The following is a 22,994-nucleotide window of genomic DNA, read 5'->3' as shown; positions in this document are numbered from 1 at the left end:
ATCTTCACTTGGAATCACTGATTTATGCTCATGATAATGGCCATACACGCCACTATGTTGCTATGTATAGAGCAATTACCTCAGTTTGTTGTGGGGCGGATATCTCAAGAGACCCATTAGGCAATACTTTGCTAAATCCATGGCAATAAAAACCCCGCAGTTCAGACATAAAAAAATCAATTCTTTCTCTTTAACATTTACGAAATTATTGTCAATCAGTGATCTTCACAATGGCCAAGATTCCCACACATATCCCGGACCGCCAGATTGACATCCGTTGTTAAGAGCAGGCGATGGTTACCAAAGATAACACTTGGTATTTACACAGGAACCACCTGAAGATGACTCACTGGAGATGCTACATATAAGGGTTGATCAGGAGTGGTATTGTCCTGACAATAAACAACATGAGATCCTTACCCTTGCTTGTCATGCTGCTGTGCATGTTGTGTGCAGCACACGTTCAGGCACAAGATAACACAAACCCACTGAGGCTGTGTGGTCGAGCTCTTCTGCGGGCGGTGGTGTACACGTGTGGAGGATCCAGGTGGAGAAGACAGATGGGAGAGCAGACTTTACCAAACGGTCAGTACACAGTCATTTGAATTGGCCTTTAGAACGTTGGTGTTAATATCAGAACTCTAAACTATAGATTACAAAATAATTGACTTGTGATAAACAGTGTTTGACGTCTTTTGGCAGTCAACAGAGAGCCAGACCTCAAGACGAGAAATGTGCAAGTGATCGACCGTCACTGGCGGGACCAAAACCAAGCCCTAATGACAGAGTGCTGTCAACAAGGCTGCCGAAGGAGCGACCTCATCATGCTCTGCTAGAGGGGAACATCTCTTGGAGGATCATCAGTTTGTCACAGACATTCATAAGTTAAAATATAACCAGTAGTGCACTGTTAGGATGTTGTGATTTCATTTTCCATGCTAGCAAAAATAAAAAAAACACCATGAATTGTGGTTAAAAGTTCTTGTTGTGTTACTTTTTACAGAGATAGATAAAGCAATCTTTAACAGCAGAGATCTCTTCGGAACTGTGGGAAACAGAGTGCATGCACTGTCTGTTTCACTCAAAGTAAACAGCGTAGACAGTTGCCACGCCATAAAGAGAACTGTTCTTAAAGGAGTAGGAGGCGAAGGTGTCATTAGATGCATCCCACAGACAGCGGCTGCTGATCTGCATGCTCTGCCCGGTGAGCTGGCCGATGTGGACCACGACGACAATTTTATATCTGGGGATCATTAGGTCCTTCACGCGGGCTCTTATCACCTGGAAGAACCAATAACGAGAAGGATCAAAAGCAGCAATTCAAACATTCTCAGAAAGAGTCGCAGGAATGCAAACGGAAGAGCTGATTATTTTTCATTTACCTCACATATTGTTTTTGTCATTTTTTGAGACCACTCTACTTCATATTTCTCCTCTTGGAGGTAACTGGTAAGAACATCCTTCAGTATGTCTGTGACAGGAGGGACAGGGAAGCGTTTGCATGGTTCTGTGGTCCAAAGAACAAAAACAAAAATACCATCATTAATAACACTGACTTCAAGTATGATGCTTTGGGCAGTAGTCTAAAATCCTAGATTGATAAAAGGAGGGACAGCTATCGATAGAGACCTGGAATAAAAGCATATTATTAATAGATTTATAAAACTGATAACAACTGCACCAAAACAGTTGACATGTTTTGCCATTATGTCTTCTTATCCTCCATGAGCACATAGTTCGAGGTATAATTTAATTAATTTAATGTCAGTGCAAAACTGTATGTATGACAACCAAATTAAATAGATTCTAGTTAGGGTTTGATATTTAACATGCACCGAAACCGAGTCTAAATCCAACTAGAGTTAGAGTTGTATTGGACTGTTAGATGCATAACTGATGACAATGCTGTCCTGCAGAGTCTTTCCATTAAGATGAGTGTTATCTCACCCATCTGGTAGGTGTTCTCCATTGTTACCGCTATCCGAGTGTTGTCATCGTGGTGCCCAAGTTCATCAATACACGACACAGTACTTATCGAGCTGAAAGACATGAACGTGCACACTGTGGCTGACTGACCTCCAAATAAATAATTTAAACCGTGCTGCGTAGAACTTCTCAATACTGTATAGGGTATTCTTTCTGAATAGCAGTCATAAACCATGGCAGCTTTAAATAATAATGATACAAAGTGGATACTGGCCCGTATTGTTTGCACAGTCTACTCACTCCTTTGTCCTGCCAGTTGTGTCTTTGCCTCTGGTTCCATGGCTTCCATCTGAGGAAATCTTTCCTGTCTTCTTCTCTTTTCTTTGCAGTTTTTCTTTAGGCTGATCAGACATGACAGCTTCTCTTTCCTTTAACTTGTGTGTTGATGAAGAACATTTATTTTTACTTAATGTCAAAATACTAAATACTGTTGTATACAATGAACTTCTATGGCACTTAAAGATACAGCATTGTGTTTTGCTTTAGGCACCAAAAGTGAGGTAAATATACGTTCAAAAATATATATTTTTTCTCTGTAAAACAAAGGCAAAGCTAAGTAACTTTTTTTTTTTTTCACTGTACTTTGTGCTATATTATTGCAATGAAAATGCGTGATTATATGGACGGAAGTAAAAAAAAACTTAGCTAGCTTTGAGGTTAAGCTAGTGGCGTACATCTATTATTTTCAGTGTTAGGTCTAACTGGATAAAGAGTAGAGGATTAGTAAATAAAGGGCAGAGTCTCTCAAAACATTACGTGCTAAAATGGGTCTTACAGAGATATCACTGAGTCCAATATAAAACGTTTTTACCGATTTCAGGACCTCTGGAGTCAAGTAGAAGTAAGCGGAGCTTGGCGTTGTCACGGCAACCAAGGACCGCCTGCCACTCAGTCAGTAGGCGGGGTTTCCGTATGTGGACGCTTTCTGTCAAAGTATCGCGAGAAAACATAACCACTGCTCTAGCTCCAGTGCTACCAGTTTATTTCTATGCAGTGCTACAATGAGGTTCAGTTGTAATGGCTAATTACAAGCCTCACGTGTTCCATCTCTTTACAAAACTGTATAATTTTTGGGCTTGCTGTTTATTTGATTATGAGGCTGTTTATCATATGCAGTAACCCAAATTAGGGCGTTTTTCATTAGTTAATTCATTTTGCCTATTTTTCAATAGGAGTAAACAACAGTAACTGTAATGATGCTGAATGCATCTTAACTCTACAACATCTCCAGCCTTCATAAAGGGTTTGGCTGATGCTTTGTTGCCATGGAGACGCCTGAGATGTCATTTCTATTACATTTATGACATCATTCGTCCACGCTGTGCATCGCTTCTCCATCTGTTGATAAATACTTTAACACAGGGATGACAGCTTCTGGATAAGAAAAAAAAATCTTTTTTAAACTCCTCATAGTGTGACATGAGTATAGTCACACTGGCTTCACTATTTCTGAACACTCTGAACATCAGCTTTAAAGCCAGTAAGCTAATATTATATATGCTCTTCCTTCTCTGATGGCGGTTGACCTAGTTGAAACTTGTGGAAAGCAGAATTAAATCGTGACAAATAACACATTCAGTATAAAAGAGAGGAAATAGCACTGAATGATTTATATTCAGGGACATGGGTCATTTCACACCGTGACTCATGTTCCGAAAGTGTTCTTTTATCATTGAACAAATCAGAGGGAGATAAATGTCTCATATTTCCTTTTCTTTATTACCAAGTAAAACAGGTATTACATTATATTGATTTTTTTCATATATTTACTTTTAAAATCTTTGGATGGGAAATTTACATGAAATGTTTGCATATTCTGATTCTAATGCAGTGAAAGAAAAACAGCCAAGAAGTTGTAGAAAAAATAAACTTACAGAAAACCTGCTCGAAAAATAAGGCAAAGAAAAATATAAGCAGAAATATAAACAGAAAGAAAACCGTACTCAACCGAATGTTTCATTTTCTCAAGAACTAATTGAAATGTTACACTCAGGCCCAAACTGTGAGTCAACACATAAAACATTCTATAAAACGTGACGTCAAACACGTATGAACATGTTACATGTGGCAGTAAGCGATGACTGTTTCATGGACAAAACTGAACGTGTGTTTAGTGTGCAAGTCAAACACAGGAGAATGTCAAACATCGATATTAGATGCACGGAACGGATATATCAATGGACACATGCCAGATTTATTGACAATGAGTTTCCGAAGGTGCATCAACAGGAAAAACAGGGAGTGGAGGCTCAAGTGAAGGCGAAAAAAAGTCTCCTCTCGTAGCACAATTACACGATAAAACACGCATCATGACCTTGTTGAAAATGGACATATTGGTGTTAAGTTGAAAAGACTTGTGATGGACAAATGCAGACTTCATGCGGCACCGTTTGGAGTTATTTGTCAACAGTAACACCTTTTTTTTTCGTACAAGAAACCTGCATGTAAAACACTAAGGATGAAGAGAGTGTGGAGTTGTGTCGTTACGCAGAACCAAATGCATTATGAGTGCTGACATCAATAAACCAAGAGACAGTCACAGACACTTCCGTATGCCCAGAAATATTCGAAACATAGCTTTTTATGTACACTTTTTACACTTCAGTTTTTAAATATTGCTATTAGAAAATGATAAAACATTTATTCAACGTGGTGGAAAAGGAAGAAAATCGAACAGGGACATACAGTAGATAGTGCCATCTTCTTGATGGACACCTTTCTTTTTCGTTTCCCTGTGATGTCCCCAGTAATCCTCCTCAAAGATTATGCTCAAAGGAATCGGCCAAGTTTTTAAGCAGCATCAAAGGCAACTCCTACAATCGTCGGCCCAGGTCCTTCTATATTTACTTAATCATCAACGTATGGCACTCTCGCATCTGGTTCTGTCACATCTTAAGGGCCTTTCAAATAAATTACCCAAGCGTTCCCAGTTTAGTAGCAGCTTCTTCTTTCAAGTCTCACATTTAAAACAGCATATTAATGCAATTTTAAACATAAATCACCACCTAATTAAACCACCCAAGTCCTGTAATGTGAGAACTTTCATGTATCCAAACATTGCACTTCCCCCAACTGCTATGACTGACTCACTGCCACTATCAGCCCTCGGTCAGCTCTTTGATGGCAATATGTCGTCAGTAGTAGCAGTAGTGTTAAAGGCTGCATGTGTTAGTATGGCATTATGCATCTGTTTCAATCCTGAGCACAGGTGTAGTACTTTGACAAGAAATTATTCACCCACTTTGTTTTGTGCTAAACAATCTACCGTACATGTTTGCTATTAGCCACATTAAGCGCTCAGTAATAATCTGTGCTACACTTTGAGCCAGACATGTCAGTCTAAATGATGATGTTGCAAGTCAATAGAAATTTAACTCACGTAAATACTTATACAGATTCGGTTACATGCCTAGTGTTGTTAACCTTTTTGAAATTAACCTTTTTAAACCCAATAGCTGTCTAATGTCTGCCAGATGGGGAGTAACCAATTAAGCTAACTTCATAATTAGACTTTAAACTGCCACAGCATAATAATTGTTAATTAAACTGAAAACAGCAGATTTTTTTCAATACATGGTAAATAATCACCTTTTGATTTTATCATCTTGTGTGGAAACAGTTGCCTATCAACACATCCAGCAGACGTGACCATTCATCTGTAGTCAGACTATTGTGCGTTTATGAAGAGTGAATACTTACATTCACTGCGCATAGATTCAGATTCAGATTCAGAAATACATTAGAAATAGATTAGATTTTGTTTCCTCAAATTATTTTCTCCTTGTTGTGATAATTTCTCTACAAATTATTTATGTGACTGCAGATATCTAAATCCAAATCTGGATCAGGACTGAGGCACAAGCATAATTCCATATATAAAAAGCACCTTCAGATTCAAAGTGCCGATGTTCGCCCAGGGCTGTAGGTCATTTTGAACTGACCAGTCGCCTTTAATCACAAGGCTGATAGATCGGGATGTGACCTTTTCAAAGCTGTCCGAACAGAAGAATAAATTCTGCTTAGGCAACAATAAAGATGGTCAAACGTGGTGGAAATTAAAGTCTGAATCGAGATGGCAGTGTAAATCAGATATTACCATGTAATGCGAACCTATACTACACTTTTTTCCCCCCAATTTCCATTCTTTTCCACCTGGTTTAAGATTGTTTTAATATTACATAATCTATTCACATTATCTTTTACAGTGCATCTGCAGTGACAACCAAAAGGAGCTGAAATGAATAAGGCTGGATCACTGTCTGAAACCCACAAAGTCAACAAGAACAAAGAATGAGGGTTCCCCTATATTTTACTCCATGTAAGCTCACAAGTGTTCCAGGTGCACAAAACTAATGATTTGTATTTACTTGCATAAACTCAGCAGCAGTCAGTCTACTGAATATGGTGTTATAAAGTCAGATATCCACATTGTGTGCCATGACTTGTTATTCCATGAAATCTCAACCCATGACTCCAATGGTGGCTAACTAGGAACTTTCCAATGCACTTAACATGGGATGGATCCATCGTCTTCACAGTCAAAAGCCACTGCTTTTCACAGGTCCGCTAATTATCCGCCAAATATTTCCCTGTGAGACAAAATGGAACACGTCAAGAGGATTACTAAAGTAAAGAGGGACTCATGTAAAAAAGAAGACATGTCCGCCATCCTTTCAGACACCGACCTGCAGCAAATCTCTTCTTGACCAACGATAGCCGGTAGCCGGTCCCGACGAGCTGGATGTCGCACCCTGAAAGAGTGCTTCCCTCGCTGGTAAACTGGACTGCCAGCTGGGAGGGTTTACAGGGACCTTCTACCATCTGGAAGCGGCCCAGGAGAGCCCCTACTCCTGCGAACCGCAGTTAATATTGAGCTACCGTAATAAGACCACATGTGTCACAACCTCAAGCATAAAGTCGTGCTGTGTAGATAAGAATGCGATGATGAAGATTACGAACACGACAACCATGAATACTTGCCTCCATTTTCAGATCTATGAGAAAGACTTGGTATTTTCCACTGTATTGTCTGTTGCTCTGGATTCCTGTTTAAGAAAACAGACCCGTGTTACACAGGAGACATTAAGATATTAAGAGAAGATAAATAAATAAACAGGAAACAAATACACAAGTACACACAGGCAAAGAAACACTCAAAAATAACATTTACACACACAGTTTTTGCCTACAGTATTATTGATCTGAATGTCAAACTCAAGTACAACACAGGCAGCTCCTACAAGTAGGTAGGTTGTAAATAATGCACAAATGGTCTTTTTATTCACTTTACAACATCTAAACATCTCATAATTTTGTTTCCGGGGAATGCAGTGGCGCTGGTTTGGCCTTACAATAGCTAGCTGTGAACCCACACGTAAATGTAAAGAATCCTCACCAGGTGGCCGGCGGGATCATGGCCTGTATTTTGGCTATGCCTCCGTCGACAGGAACCAGGAAGTTGATGTTGTAAAGCGGCACAGGGGCGGCCATGGCCTCTGTGTTGTATTTGTAGTCTATTCTTAGGTCTGTGTTGGTGGCATCGCCTCGCCAACTCACGGCCAGGTTCAGAGGAGTGGACTGGATCCCGTCTGCAGACACCTGAAGGGAAAAGACCAAGAAGGTGGTTAGATAGGAGAATGGAGGCAACAGATAGGTTCAAGCATTCCAGATATATGGACAAACAGATATTTACTACCTGATATTTGATCATATCCACATTGTAGTACGTCGCCTGAGGCTTCTGTTCAGCCACTTTCTTCAAATGGCTCATCAGGTTTGGCATGTTCACCCAGAACTCCTTGGTGTCCACACTGTCTGTTACATCACTGTTGAGCAAAGGAAATAGTCTCAGCACCATTAACCACACGATAATAAGAAAAATATAACACAAGCCAGCTGTGATTCTGTCTTGTGTGTGTGAGCCTGTAATTCTTACCAGCACAGCAGCTGTGGATTGGGGAGGACCTGCTCCAGTCGGCTGTAGTTGCTGATGCTAAAGGTGAGGATGGGTTGAGTTGGGTGGCTGGCAAAATGCCTGGTTATGCCCGCGGGGAAGGACAGCACCATCTCCCCTGTGATCTTCACAACGCACCTGGGACAAGGAGAGAGAGCGAGAGGACATAGACTGATTCAATTTAGTATCAATGCTTTACAAACTACCATGGATTATATTCACCATAAATATATGATCCTCTCTATATTAGCAATGCTGTGTTTTAAGGGCTTAAACACTCAATACATCAAATCAAAAACTGCCTCAGTTCTGTAGCTTTTGAATGACAGCTTCAATCCATAATGACAGGATGTCAGTGCATCTGTAGTGTAGGCCTACTTGCTGGGGTCAGCGCCTTTGAAGTAGGCATTGATGGTTTCTGTGAAGGCAGCTGCCACTGGAAGAGTGTCCTGGGGCCCCATGGTGAGTGGACTGGGTCCTCTGGAGCATCCTGAAACACACGTAAAAACAATAGATATCTCTAAAACATCCACACAGAAGTCTTTTCTTCTGGGTTGTACTTATTTGCCTAAAGGTGGTCATGGTTTACACACACACACACACACACACACACACACACACAGAGGACAGAATAGAAGAATAAAAGAAAAGAAAAGCAGCTTAAAGCAAAACTGAATCCTCTATTCTGAATCTGGATTCTAGGTGAGTAAGCAGGACATGGGATGGGTAGCAATACTTTACACAGCGGGTAAAAAACAGGGCAGGTGCTTTCAGTCCATGCACTGCTGGGACTATGGCAGCATTGTTGCTGAACTCACCTTCAAAAGCTAAATAAAACCTGCCGTGGTCAAACCATACCAGAGGCTGTGAGGCCTCTGAGTGAGCAGAGACATAAGGAGGAGAGAATCATGGAGAGGGACAAGACTGTGAGGCAAGGACACGATGATGAGAGACAGACAACACGTGGACTCAGACTGAGATGTAGTGCAGTTAAGAACAACAGCTTGCTGCTGGCATACCTGTGGTGGACAAGTTAAGATCCCTTCCTAAGGTTGGAGTGGAGGCTGCACTCTGCGAGGTAATGGACGAGATGGAGGAAGAGCTCTCTGCCCGGGCCAAGGGGGCAAAAGGCGGAGGGCTACCTGAAACCGGCGGACTGAACGGCCGGGTCTGGAGACAGCACACAGAAAACATACTCAGACTAAACTGAAGACACAACAATTTAGAGAAAAGGGGAAAAAGAAAGATGTTCTTTTAACAAAGAACCCACAGATCTAACAATCAGTTTTGCCTTGTTTAACTTGAAATGTCACATCAAAGACATTTACCAGGTCTGTGATTGGCTTCCCCGGGGGCAGCTTAGGTCGCGAGGACGGCCGAGGAGGAGGAGGTGGTGGAACGGGGCTGCCTCGAGACTGAGGCGTGGCAGGACGAGCTGGAGATGAGGGGCCTGCGGCACATACCAGTGTCTGTGGTTAGCACTGCCGTCAGATCACAGTGAAAAGAGATGTTTATTCAACGTTAGCAATGACATTAGCAGCCTCCTTGCTTTGAGCTGTTCTCTTCAACCAGCTCAGCAAAGATGTGTTTGGCTCTGGGGTGCAGTGAACTCACTGCTTGGAGTTGTTGTGCTTCTGATTCATGCGAAAATCTGGCAAGATTATATCTCTTGATATCACTGTGGACACAGGCTCCTGTTATTTACTAAAGGCCTGGGGTATGATGTTCACGATCACTAATTCAAGGTTAGTATATTTTGCAATTCTCTGTATGTTCCACAGTTTGCCATTTGCTAAAATACAAGTATTTGAAAAACGGAGCAGAATTGTAGCATAGTACCTGAAAGTTTCTGGAAAAAAAGGGTTGTCTTAAATAAAAGACTGTTATTCTACAACCACAGCAGTAGATGCCGGTAAAAGCCCCATCTACTCAAATGTAGCTCTTTTCAACTTAGTTTGTGTTTCTGTCAAAACAGGAGTGTCAAACAAACAGTAAACCTCACCTACTAGTTGTTATAATTACTAACACATTCATTCCTTGAACTTTAGATTTATTTACTTTAGTCACCATCCTTGGTCACTTTTATAGTTGTTTGATTTTGCTGTATGTGTCTGTGTCTAATGGCAATCTCTTATTAAGTTAGTGTCACAAGTAATTATAAATGTGTTATTACATCAGATATAATTCAACTGCATTATTGGGTTCATATGTTTTAAATTACAGCAATTTAGTTACACCCCGTACATCTGTTAGTCAGTGCATTATTCATATTTAATCATATTGGATTCAATTACCAGTCGTCTTTCTCATTTAAAATATCAAATTTAAATCAAATGAAAAACCAACAGAAGACATCAAAACTAGCTGCTAATCAAATTGTAGTGTCTGTTTTTTGGACAACTTCAGAGTAAGTGCATGCCCTTTCCTGTAACTTCTGTGGTACGTCATTCTCAACTTTTCAAACCAGAATTTGAATAAACAACTTCAGTCACGCTTCCACATAAAAGTGGCAACTGTAAGAGACCAGAGTACTCACTGCTGCCTGAATAGGGCCCAGGGGAAGACATAATTGTCCTGTAGGTGGTTGGAGGAAGAGGAGGTGGCGTGCCCCTGAAGCTTGGAGTCAGCTCTCTGGGAGAGCCCACAAAGTCAGGTATATCATCTCTCAGGAAAGCACCCTCTGGAGTCCTCTTTCCCCCCAAACCACCCAGGACCAGGGGAGACGTTACTCCTGTCCGAGGGGACCTCCGCTCCGCTGGCAGAGGCGGCACAGGGCTCATGGGGGCAGGAGAGGAACAGTACTCTGCAAACTGCAGCACCTCCTCATCAATTGCGTCCTCTTCGAGGCACACGGGGGGTGAATTAGAAGGGGAGAAGTCAGGAGGCAGGGGAGGTGCAGGTTCATCTGGAGGAGGAGGTCCAAGTACAATGGAGGGGGGTGAGTCTGGTGGCGTGAAAGGAGGAGGAGACCCGGGAGAAAATGGTGGAGGTGAAGGCGGGGGTTCGTTCGGCGGCGGCCCGGGAGAGAGGCCAGGGGTAGAGGGGGTGGACGAGGGCGTGTCTGGAGGAGGGGAATCAGGAGGTGGAGGAGGAGGAGCGGGTTCATCAGGCGGTGGGGGTCTGTCATCAGTGAAAGTAACCCATCTGGGAGACACTGTGTCCTCACTGGGGCCGAACACATCGTCCAGTTCAGGGGCCGGGGAACCTCGGTACGCGGCAGGCGAGAGGACGTTCAGGTAGATGGGGGCAGACCTGCGTGCTGCCCTTCCATTGGGTAGATCAGCTGTGGAAAGTGTGTGGGAGCACTGAAATAACAGCTCTGATTGGATTTGAATGATATAACGTGATGTTTTAAAACGCAAATTTACCAGCAGAGTCTGAAGGATAGCCGTAGTGACTTCTTGATGGAATGTTTTTTGGAGGAAGCGGAGGAGGAGCTGCAACAAAAGTAACAGTTCAGCACTGTGGCAAACATAGATGACTCATTCTATTAATAACAATTAGTAGTAGAACAAGGATAAAATCAGGGGACACTCATGGAAACTCGCCTCCTATTGGGAAACTTCTGCTCAGCTGTGATTCTGACCGTGGCCTCGATTCTCCCCATGCATCGGCAGGTACCACTATCATGGGATGAAGACAAAACAGCGTTACCTTTGTAAAGTGAGTACAGCATGCATTCAGGTGAAGCTGTGCTATAGGAATACAGGACGGACCATCATATCTGGCATATTTGCTCTCTGAAGGTAGGCAAAAGAAGGCAGGAACGTTCTGCGACAGCTTGTCACTGCAAGATGAGATAAACAACGATCAAAAACAACGCTCACTATTAATATAAAGGCACATCTGCAGCTTTAAATGGACATTTGATTTGTTGGATGTTGCTAACAGGATGACAGACCTCGGCGTCTCAGGGGCAGGGCTTGGTGTCGGGGTGGAGCGTCTGGGCCTAGCGATCTCCTCACCTGCGAGAAAGGCAACAAAAACTCAACTGCTGCACAGCTTCACTTCCGTTAGCGACACTGAACAAAGATGATGAACACTGTAAACATTTTAACTGCTAAGAATTAGCGTCGTCAATATAAGCACGTTAGCATTTGGGTTAAAACACAACAGGAACAGAGGATAGATTCAAAAAATACAAATGTACTTACAGGACAAATTCCTTTTTATCTGCCCCTGTGAAAAAAATGGAATCCAAATGCATTCATGAAACATATATATTGTGTCGTATTTTGTCATGATAAAATTTTGAGTCTGACTAAATCACTGCTGAATTAGCCGTGTATTCGTTTGCTTTCTGCAATGCACAATTTAAAACAGGTCAGGCAGCGGAGACTAGAAGGCTGTCTGCTTCGAAACAGCCAGCAGATGGAGAGAGAGAGAGAAACTCACCGGACTGCGTCTCTGAGACCAGCAAAAAGGAAGAGAGAACAGACCTGGGTCAGAGAGTGAGTGACAAATCAGTCAAATGGACACCAACTAAAATTGAAAAACACAAAACACACACCGCATCCCTTTACTTCAACCGCAAAGCCTTTAATGTGCAACGTGAGCCGTGACACCCACCCCTGAGGTTATGTGGACAACACGAGCGTCGCCTACGATCAGAGCCAGACACTGAATGCAGCAGGTCATCGAGAGACCAGGTCGATAGGCTTAGAGCTGTATGTGTGTTATGTTTGTTTAGCATTAAGTAACAAAGATGCTTTGCCAGACAGGTTCAAGTAAAGCTGTAGCTGAACAGGAAAACATGAACAGAAAAGAGTGTTGTTGAGTCCTAAACATGTAGGGTGACAGAAAGCACATGCAAAAAAAAAAAAACTTGGGATGACTTAAGAACGATTTATAAGAAGACTATGATCGGAAGGAACACTTTATTGAGCATTTCCACCAAGCGAGCACATGCCATGCAACCTCTCTTGGTGGTGATGCAGATGTGACAAATGCATAACAGGCTTACCGGACTTCTCCTCTACAAGAGGACCGCAGATCGGTGAGAAAAAAAGACAGACAGAGATTTAAACAAATTGAATCAGAGTTGATACAAATCAAAAGCTGGTAAACTGCACTGTGTGTGTGTTTCGTGTCCCTCAGAACAAGTGTGCTGATCAGCGGCGCTCACCAGAGATGGAGAGAGTGCCAGGCCTCCCACTGAGGCTTTTAGCTCGTCCATAGACGGAGGGACACACCTGGCGCTGTCCGACGGCAGAGGCTTGATCTTAATTTTGAACTTTTTCTTGCTGTCCTCGTCGTCGTCCGAGTCGCTGGAAGAGAAAAACTGCTTTTCTCTGGACGCTGGTGAACACTCGTCAAGGGCAAAGTTGATTAAGTGCAATGTGTCACACAAGCGAGTAACTGAGCCTTCTGCGGCATTTAAAGCTATAACAACGCTGCAGCAGCAGAAGAGTGAGTCTCTGTGTCTCTGTCTGCTGTGTCCCAGTTAACAATATTACACCTGCTGCAACTGACACTCTCAGCTAAATCGTCCTGCTTAGGGGATGTCTCCATAGTGCCAGCTCTCTGTGAAGCCAATTCAAACGTATAGCTCCTGACACCTGTGGGACAAACGACTTAAAATACCAGTGAACTCAGTGTCAGTGGTTAATTAGAGCTGTGGCTCAGTGAGAACTAGAAAGCCAAATGTAATGCGGCTCTGTCCGGCTGCCCTACTGCTCCTCTCTTTTTTTCTTTGCCACTGCAGGGACACACACACATGCAGCAGCTATTGATTTGGCCCATTTAATCCTGAAAAGCACTCAACAAATGAGTCAGTCAGCCAAACAGGTCAACAGTTTTGCAGGAGAAGAGTCCCCAGACTGCTGCTTCCACTTATCACTGAGAGGATATCATCGCCCTCCTCACCGGGCCGGAGGCTGAAGCCCTCCTCATCTACATCGGGAGAGGCCTGCAAAAGAAAGACGAGGGTGACAGTCATTTCAAGCCCATCAAACACTGTGACAGAGGCACCACTGAACTCTTCAGCACTGAATATAAATGTAGACTAGCTTTCACAGATGTCTTGCCCCAGAAGGTTCGGCTTCCTGGCTTGAAGCTGCTGCTGACTCACAGAATGCGCAGCTATTGCTCTATTCGCACCGTTTACTCTGTAATTTAAAACTTTGCATCACATGACACTGATTCCATGACCTAGCTGCAGAGTCTATGCTCTGTCAAATAGATAAATGAATAAATGAGGATACTGGAATGTATGCAAAACAAGGCGATAGCAGTGGATACTTACATATCTGTCCCAGTCTATCTCCCCGTAGAAACCATTGGGAGCCCCGTTGGCCTTTTTCTAGCACAAACAAAGGAGGTGAAATTATAAAGCTTGTGACAAATAAAGGTCGCAAGGTCAGTTAAAAGTCAATATTAACTGTCGTGCAACACATTATAACTCCATTACACATCTATTAAGTCACCACGCTGTATTATGCTCTGTTTAACACCACCACACTTTCACTGAGATCTAAAATGTACGCACATTTCCTTTTTTTCCACTTCCAGTTCCTTCTTTGTCAGGTGAGCTCCTGTTTGAAGTAATAAGGACATGAAAAAATGAATTATTTATTCATTCTTTTGTCATTTGTATGCCAGCATAAAAGCATAAAGTGTATACATTTTTATAGTAGTACAGAACACGCTCTTCATCACATGAGTTTTAAATCATTTGATACTAGTACAATATACCATATATAGAACAAGAAAGAATATTAAATACTGTGTGAATACAAGCACTTATACAAGAACTCCAGTCAGTCACATTCTCAAGCTGCGGTTATAGACGCTGCACCTTCTGTGTCAGCAGTGAATGTGTGGGTAAACTCACGTTGTGTCTGACTCCTTGTCTTTCTTTCGCAAGCCCAGGGCTTTCCTGGTTCGTTTTTTCAGTCCTATTACAGACAGGGAGAGAGAACATCATGAAGAATTCATTTAAAGTTTTAGAACCTAATATAAAGGTAACTGCCTTGTCATTAAAATGCACTTAAAAGCAAATAGCACTGTAGAGTATTAGGCTGATGTATAGTGACTGAACATATCCTGTAGCAGACACATAGGAAATACAGTAACAAAAATACAATGGGATAAATTAATGTATCGATCCGGACTGAAATCCTTTCCATCTGGAGCCAGCCTCCACATACAGTACTAATCCATCTAAGTGTCCCCCTCCTGCCTGTACAAAACGGAAAGAAAACACAAGCAAAGGTTGATCAATGTGTCCACTTCATTAATGAGATTCAAGGCAGAGCGGGGAGAGATCTACTACAGCATCCCGTCAGCCAAGCTGAATGCCAAGACCCCTGCAGCACTGACGCTTGGCACGATGCTGTGAGGAAATCAGGATGACTGGGAAACCTCATAAAAAGACAATTCAGCGTGTCAAAAATCTAAAAGGTTTCCTGTATGAGTAAAGAAAGCTGGGTGGGATTTCACTGCACTACTTCATCCATGTGTTTATACTTGTCTGGGGCGACTAATAGTTTGAAGATCAATCAATAAACATGAAAAAGACAAAAAGACACAAATTATATTTAATAGCCAAATAATCTCGTAGCTTTGTGAGGCTACATGTAAGTACTGTGGTGTCTGGAGACAATTGTTATCATCAGCACACTGACATGATAACAATGACAATGCTAACATTTTGATGCTCAACATGTTCAGATTATATACTGCCTAGACAAAAAAACCTGGATTTAACTAAGCAAATAGGTACTAGCCTGGGTGATTATCTTTCAGCTGGCAACAAGTTATTTAACCCCAACTGATGCAATGAGTAGCTTCTCATTTCTTGAACAACCATGTCTAAAGACACATCCCATGGTCGTGGAAAAGATGTTAGCCTGTTTGAGAAGGGTCAAATCATTGGCATGCGTCAAGCAGAGAAAACATCTAAGGAGATTGTAGAAACTACTAAAATCCTGATCCTGATCGCGATCACTTAAACGTTTGGCGAAATCAAATTGAAGAAAAACAACAGTAGAACTCAGGGCTATGTTTAATAGTGAAAGTAAGAGCATTTCAATGCGCACAATGCGAAGTCAAGGGATTGGGACCGAACAGCTGTGTAGCCTTAAGAAAACCACTAATCAGTGAGGCTAACTGGAAAAAAGGCTTCAATTTGCTAGGGAGCATAAAGATTGGACTCTGGAGCAATGGAAGAAGGTCATGTGGTCTGATGAGTCCAGATTTACCCTGTTCCAGAGTGATGGGGGCATCAGGGTAAGAAGATGAAGTGATGCACCCATCATGCCTAGTGCCTACTGTACAAGCCTGTGGGGGCAGTGCTATGATCTGGGGTCGCTGCAGTTGCTCAGGTCTAGGTTCAGCAACATTATGTGACCAAAGAATGAGGTCAGCTGACTACCTGAATATACTGAATGACCAGGTTATTCCATCAATGGATTTTTTTCTTCCCTGACAGCACGGGCATATTCCAAGATGACAATGCCAGGTTTCATCGGGCTCAAATTGTGAAAGAGTGGTTCAGGGAGCATGAGACATCATTTTCACATATGGATTGGCCACCACACAGGCACCTGCACAGCCTGGCACAGGCACACACAAAAACAGTTTAGGAACTACTCAAAAAACATGAAGAACAGCACAAGGTGTTGACCTGGCCTCCAAATTCACTAGATCCCAAACTGATCAAGTATCTGTGGGATGATCCACAGATTTAGAAGACCGCCTCCATTTCCTGGATTAACTTTATGGAGACCATGAATATCTGTGCAAAATTTCATAGATATTCTTCCAGTTGTTGAGATATTGCAGTTCATATTTCATGAAAGCCATCCATTACTGGCATTGCTAAAGGTAAAGGTTTTCTTTAAACTAAATGTGTACTGTCAACAATTGCACACCTGCTTAAAGGTATGAAGGCTATATGACTTTATCCAGCAAAACTTTTCCTGTATATGATTATCACTGATAATCAATACTGCATAAGATTTGCAGGTCTTTGCATATTGTGTGTGCTGTGAAAAAGGTTTTGCCCCAAATGGACAGTTGAAAGGTTTGCGTAACAGTGTTTAGAAGACAAGAGAACGGTTGAATCTCAAATCCATACAAGAGAAACAGGAACACGTGTGATGGACAGATGGACACTCAGCTGAGGCAGTTTGTGCTCTGCTTTTCATCATCTCTTTTTGCAGCGTATATGCTGTGTGCATATGCGCTAAAAAGACATTTTGCAATGTTCGGCAGTACTGTTTCAGTAGAGAATCTACTACAGACTGTCACAGTGTTAGGAGAAATACAGAAGCTTTCTTGAAAATTAAAATAAATATTTAGTATTGAATTGCTGACTCCTGAACCTCACACTCACTTTGAAATCCTGATAAAACTAATAAATACTATAAAATTGAAGGCACCCTGTACCATTCACCTGGGAGGACGGACATGTCAGGGCCTGCACTTGTATCTTCATCAGTGGAGACAGGTTGGCACTATGAGCCCAGCCACAGCCTGCATGGGTCTTGTGTAATAAGGAGTAAAAAATAATCTCAATAGTGACATGTAACAAACCTGCTGAACTATGTGACACATAGTGTACAAGCAGTTTGGTCAGCTCATCTGATAACACTGTGCATTACAGCAGGGTAGTTGTCTTTGTGACCCATTTATAAAGTTTGCCTGGAGATAGACTCATTTATCACAGGGATCATAATAATTAATGATAACACCTGTAGATATAGTTGAGTTAGGGTCGTTCACAGAATATAAGAGTTTAAGACACATTGAAAGTGATTTCCAAACTTCTTGGAGGCCCCTTATGTCCTGTGAAATGAATTTCATCATAACAATTGCCCTAAAAAACTATCTTGTTTTTTTTTTTTACATGACCCTGCACTTTTTTAATTTGAAAATCAAATCTTGACTCAAAATCTACTCTCAGTATTTTCTCCAAAGCTTTCAATCTTGCCTGGTAGCCTTGATCTTCAGCTATTTCTTTCAGCAGCACCTCAAGGCCCTCAGGCTCAAGAGGAAATCCACTCACTGACAGCGCTTTCAGCTCTGCATCTAGTGGCCGTCAGCTGATGGAGTTCAGCACAGAGAAGACTACATCTGCAGAAGCTACCAGATGTGACAAAAAGCCACAGAGGAACTGGCTGCAAGCAAACCCTGGGTTAAAACTTTTTTAACTTTGAAGTAAATGTAAGGATAAGGCTTCCTATTACTTTTCCCAGCAGTTCACTCTCAACAAACTAGTGAGAAGACTTCTCAAAACAGTCCCTTCATTCATTCGTTCAGAAGAAGAATTTGTCTCACAGTTCTGTTCAGTTCCTGAGACAGACCGTTATTTATCTTTGTTAGTTATCAGGGTTCTTCACACGCCTACATCAACGTTGTCTGCTTAACAGCATCCTGCCTGAGTTGCTTCTTTGCATGTGCTTGTAAACCTATTTTGTTTCCATTTCTGACCTTTGTTCAGCATTATTATTTGATCATTTCATTTTTTAAAGGCAGAAGGGCTTTTCGTCATTATATTAGCAGTTAGCAAACCAATGGTACGTTACCTCCACCTTTTCACCTCTTTAACCACTGTGGTCAGGTGACACATTGTACAGTCTTTCCTCTTTTTAAACGAGCCCAGCAACGGATACTCTATCTTGCGAAGGCTTAAAGTTTCGGCTCCTCTCCAGATGGCTAGAAATACGTAAATCAGTCTGATGTCATTCTTTGGAAAATGATCAACAGTGACATAAAGCATCAGTGACTTGTACCTAAGTGGATGAAACCTGCAAACACGTGGTGGTCATTGAATACTGGATATTTGGGGATGTTTTATCTAAGATGAAGACATCTAGAATTATAAACCGTGTTCCTAAGGTACTGCAGTTTATTACTTTGTGGTATATATGTGAAACCAACATGCTTCATCAACAGGAAGGTTGTTACAGAAGCCATGTTTTAGTCCAAATAACACTGAATGTCACCAATGACATCTGACCGCCTACACTGTATAATTAAACGTGCATGTGTCCGTGATGATTTGGTGACATCTGTGTGGATTTCCTGGAGCTTGTGATCTGAGTACAATATTGTGGCAGGCTGACTGCAGGCCTTTTACTAATAATAGCCACCTTCCATTACCACGTAGGCATAAATGGATGGTAAAGGCCAAGCATCTGCCATGTAGGGTTATGTCTATGATTTAGCTATTCCATCATACTTGCAGGTTAGCTCGTTCAACTTTGGCGCAGCATAATTTACTTCAGTTTATGCGACACATGCACCAAATGCACTGTGGTTTAAGGATCACTTGTCCTATTTGCATTTTGAAACAGTAGCTACGAGCTATGAATGAATGCAGCTTCTTGGGATGCTCAGATCTCCAGTCAAGAACGCAGAGCTAAAGACAGAGCTATAATCTGCACACAAAGATACAGAGACGTGCACGGTCACATGTGAAAACACAACAGGACATCACTACACACAGACCACACTGCTGTGAATGGCAGTTCCTCCTTTATACACCTCAAACCCATTCCCAAACACCATAGATGGCTTTCTATAAATCTGTCACACACAAGCACACACACACACACACACACAGTCACATTGTCACACCGGTCATGCGTATAGCTCAGTCGTTCCAGAGGTCCGCACGGCATGACAGATCACATCACTGGATCCTAGCTAGCTTTTACGGCCCAGCAGGACACAAGAGGGCAGGAGGAGGACGCAGAGGGACTAGACCTGGAAAATACAAGTGGAGATGAGTGAACAGATCATTTACCTTGCATCATGACTGCAGATTTTCATCCTACGTTGCCCTCTGGTGTGCAGGCGGACGGAAATGGAGAAATCCAGCCGGTCAAAAGATGCCTGGGCAGGGCATAGCTAATTGTGCACTGCTCCCCAGCGAAGCACGATGTTGATTTCCTCCACCCCCGAGGGCCTGACTCCCAGACACCCGCACGGGGAGAAGGTGGGGGTGTAGGGACGGCTGAAAGACAGCAGAGGTGGTGGAGGACGCGGCGAGACGAGACACCCAAGCAAAATGCTGCAAATCGGGGGGAAGGGGAGGGGGGTCCTCTCCTCTGCGCGTTAGGCCCCAGACGCCCGAGCTGCACCGACACACGCCATCTCTGAGAGGGGGGATGCTGAGGAAAGGCAGAGGAGGAGAAAAAAAAAAACAGAGCCCTACAGAGAGATAGAGAGGCAGAGAGAGGCAGAGAAAGACTGGGAGAGAGAGAGGAGGGAGGGAGGGAGGGAGTGGGAGGCTCGCTGATGTCACATCTGCACTAAACCAATCCCTGCAACCACGGTCACATGGCTACTGTCCCCTGATGCCTTAACACCTCAGCTTGCCTTGAGCAGACACACTACACTCAACTGTATGTACAGGGTGTTACAAAACATAATATAGAAGTAAATCTGAGCTATTCCAAATTTTGCTCTTATAGATTTCCACATAAAAATATATATTATAAGTGTATTAGTGATTTAATGCACATTTAATGCACAATCACTGAGAATCACATGCAAAATAATTGACTCCAAAAAGTGGGACAAGTTTATTATATTTATTATAAATATTCAGTTAATGTGTCAGTATATGGATGTGTCCTTACGTCATTTTCTGAAATCATGAATAGACTTTTAAAAAGTCTAACAAGGGAGGAGGGATGATTCTGTCATTTATAGTCAGTCACCGAACCGTATGATTTTGCCCTTGAATGCCTGACAAAGAGGTCTTGGGTTTCTTGGGGAAAGGAGTTCAAAAACATTTTATACTGCATGCTGGGATAATACCATGCCATGCTTTTTAACTCAGATACTCACCAACTAGAAATGGACAGAGAAGGGAGGAAAGGGTCAAACTTTTATTTCTCATACTGCCGAGGAGGCTGAACAAAGAACTCTGAGTGGCAGATAAATAGAAATTAACTGTCTTGTATTGTGGAGCTAAACAAAGTTAGGCCTCGGACTATAATTGATTATAAAATGTTTCCCTTTCTCCTGCAGCTGCATAGAAAACACTTCATCCTTTTTTGATATCTTTAATCCAAGAGAAAGAGGCCGATGTCTCATAACTCAAGCCTTTTCTCTTGTATAAGTGAAACTATAAATACGGTAAATATATAACGTTCACATTTGCTCATTTTGCAGTCCCAGCCTCATTTACTGTGGCAGTAGTTTTAAATGCTGTGAACACCCTCAGTCATTATGCATTTATTTCCTCTTTGGCAAGAAAAAGCACATGATGCAAGAGTTTAGAAACTCCTGCAGGTTAAGTTGGACCTGTAGTGCTGACTGACACACTCACAAGCCTAGTAACATTAGTAGCATAATTCAACGATATCCGTCAGAGTGCACTTTTTTAAACCTAATTTCAAGAAATTTGAATTTACATTGCTTTAAAAAGGAAAATAAAATAAGACTAAACTGAATGTCAATAATGGAGAATTTCTGAATACTACAGCAGAAGAGGGCAGAAACATGGAACATATGAATTAATTCTAAGAGTAGCCTACACAGTACAAAATATAAGGCTTGGCAATGGATAACTAAGAGGAAGTCCAAAGAAGAACCGGAGACACTCTTGAGCTTTAGCCAGCGGACTGGAATAATACGGCCTGCACTGTCAGAGGATGCAGTTAGTCTAAAGGACAAGAGGACGCAAAGAAGAAATTGCTTGTCCAATTTTAGCAGGACGGATTTTGATCTGTGAAGAAATTCTATTTTCTCCGGCACTCTGGAAACAAAAGAGGGATACACTGACTGCACATGGCTGCAAGATTGTTTCTATTGTTAAAAATTGTGTCCCACTGGAGGACGAGAGTACGTCTACCACCGCAGAGTACACACTGTCAGATATAATCAGAAGATGCGCTCACTGGGAGTAGAGTCCTCACAGTTTAGCCCGGAAGAAAGAGAGAGTTGGGAAAGGACAAAATATTCCTTCTATTGTAATGTGTGTTTTAAACTTTGGCAGGAAAAAGGAAAATGGTTTAGTGAAGCAGTGGTTTGATTTGATTATTCAGATGCTTTAATAGCTACATACTGTACATTTGGAGGACAGTGATTCAGACAGGACAGACAGGGTAACGGAGTTAGATAGTAGAGGTCATTTAATTTGAATTCAAAAAGATCTTCTCTCTCCGTTCTCCCATAGTAAGAGATCATTGTATATGAATGACTGAAATCTCCTGATCAGATGATCTATTGTCATCACTTGTTTGGTTTTCCTATTTCCACCACTGATGTTTATTTGTAGCCGTTGTTGTTGTTAGCTTGAGTGTCCCAGAGTAACTGTTAATGAGCTTACCTAACCTGGAGCGGCAGACCACGGGCTTCTCCCGTGTGCCTTCCTCAAGCTGCTGTCTTACATAAGACGCGAGAGGTCGGAGGTCATGGCAGCTGGGATTAGACAGAGGAGAACACAAGAGCTGTGTGAGCTGACATTACTGTGCTCACTGGGTAGTGCACATCCGACACACTGGGGCAAACATAAACTGTGAATACATCGGTCATGTTTTCTAAAACAAGCAAAAATAGTGAAGAAGTGTCTACAGGCAACTCTAATGCAGGTGAGGCCATAGTGATACTAACACACATAAAACAATTAGATTGCATTCAGTTTAATAAAACACCGTGGTTTGGTATGGTGGCTTTCATAGAAGCCTAAATGCAGGAAACTGACGGGATTACAGTGTGCTGGAAATCCTTTCACTCTGTGTGACTCCATACTGCCACCTACTGAACAAAGTTACCTCACAGGACCTTTCATCATGGAGAGACCATGTTTGTAAAGTGAGGTGCAGCAAGTGGTTCGTTAAATTTGTTGAGTATCTTCAGTTCAGTTAGATTAACCTATAACACAATTCAAATGATATGAAGAAAAATACATTCAGTGCACGAGTGCTAGTGTTTTTGCCCTACCCCGCTGGGATCATAAGCTGGCCAAAGGAGGAGATAGAAGCCACAGACATCAAGACAAGAAAACTCCTCACCATGCACGTAGGGTTTCACCCCAAATACAGCACCCTGAGACTGTACACTAGGCGGAAAGAGGGAGGCCGAGGACTAGTGAGCA

At 42.2% G+C, this 22,994-nt stretch overlaps 3 protein-coding genes across 3 annotated transcripts; 1 reads left to right on the top strand and 2 right to left on the bottom strand.

Moving 5' to 3' along the window:
- Positions 1-229: 229 nt before the first annotated feature.
- LOC311490101 (relaxin-like) lies at positions 230-882 on the top strand. The gene is made up of 2 exons (XM_084547458.1): positions 230-585; positions 703-882. Exons 1-2 carry the CDS (start codon positions 408-410, stop codon positions 834-836), a joined length of 312 nt encoding a protein of 103 aa, XP_084403584.1. The 5' UTR covers positions 230-407; the 3' UTR covers positions 837-882.
- Positions 883-1,072: 190 nt separating this feature from the next.
- Positions 1,073-2,956, bottom strand: dynlt5 (dynein light chain Tctex-type family member 5). Its single transcript, XM_084547457.1, has 4 exons — positions 2,227-2,956; positions 1,948-2,039; positions 1,383-1,507; positions 1,073-1,281 (listed from the first exon to the last, which is right to left on the bottom strand). The coding sequence occupies exons 1-4, from the start codon at positions 2,337-2,339 to the stop codon at positions 1,078-1,080; spliced, it is 534 nt and encodes a 177-aa protein (XP_084403583.1). The 5' UTR covers positions 2,340-2,956; the 3' UTR covers positions 1,073-1,077.
- Positions 2,957-3,820: 864 nt separating this feature from the next.
- Positions 3,821-19,807, bottom strand: LOC311489199 (SH3-containing GRB2-like protein 3-interacting protein 1). The gene is made up of 23 exons (XM_084546156.1): positions 19,692-19,807; positions 14,772-14,835; positions 14,427-14,472; positions 14,184-14,240; positions 13,772-13,847; positions 13,065-13,237; positions 12,903-12,914; positions 12,335-12,346; positions 12,094-12,118; positions 11,841-11,904; positions 11,656-11,726; positions 11,488-11,562; positions 11,308-11,376; positions 10,476-11,222; positions 9,268-9,389; positions 8,959-9,109; positions 8,758-8,814; positions 8,318-8,429; positions 7,922-8,077; positions 7,682-7,811; positions 7,382-7,584; positions 6,967-7,031; positions 3,821-6,836 (listed from the first exon to the last, which is right to left on the bottom strand). Exons 1-23 carry the CDS (start codon positions 19,699-19,701, stop codon positions 6,610-6,612), a joined length of 2,724 nt encoding a protein of 907 aa, XP_084402282.1. The 5' UTR covers positions 19,702-19,807; the 3' UTR covers positions 3,821-6,609.
- Between the last annotated feature and the right edge of the window lie 3,187 nt (positions 19,808-22,994).

The sequence above is a fragment of the Chelon labrosus genome (assembly GCF_963514085.1).
Source record: "Chelon labrosus genome assembly, chromosome: 6".
Lineage (NCBI taxonomy): Eukaryota > Metazoa > Chordata > Actinopteri > Mugiliformes > Mugilidae > Chelon > Chelon labrosus.
Note: the sequence above shows the minus strand (reverse complement) of the source record. Positions and strands in the feature narration are given on the sequence as shown.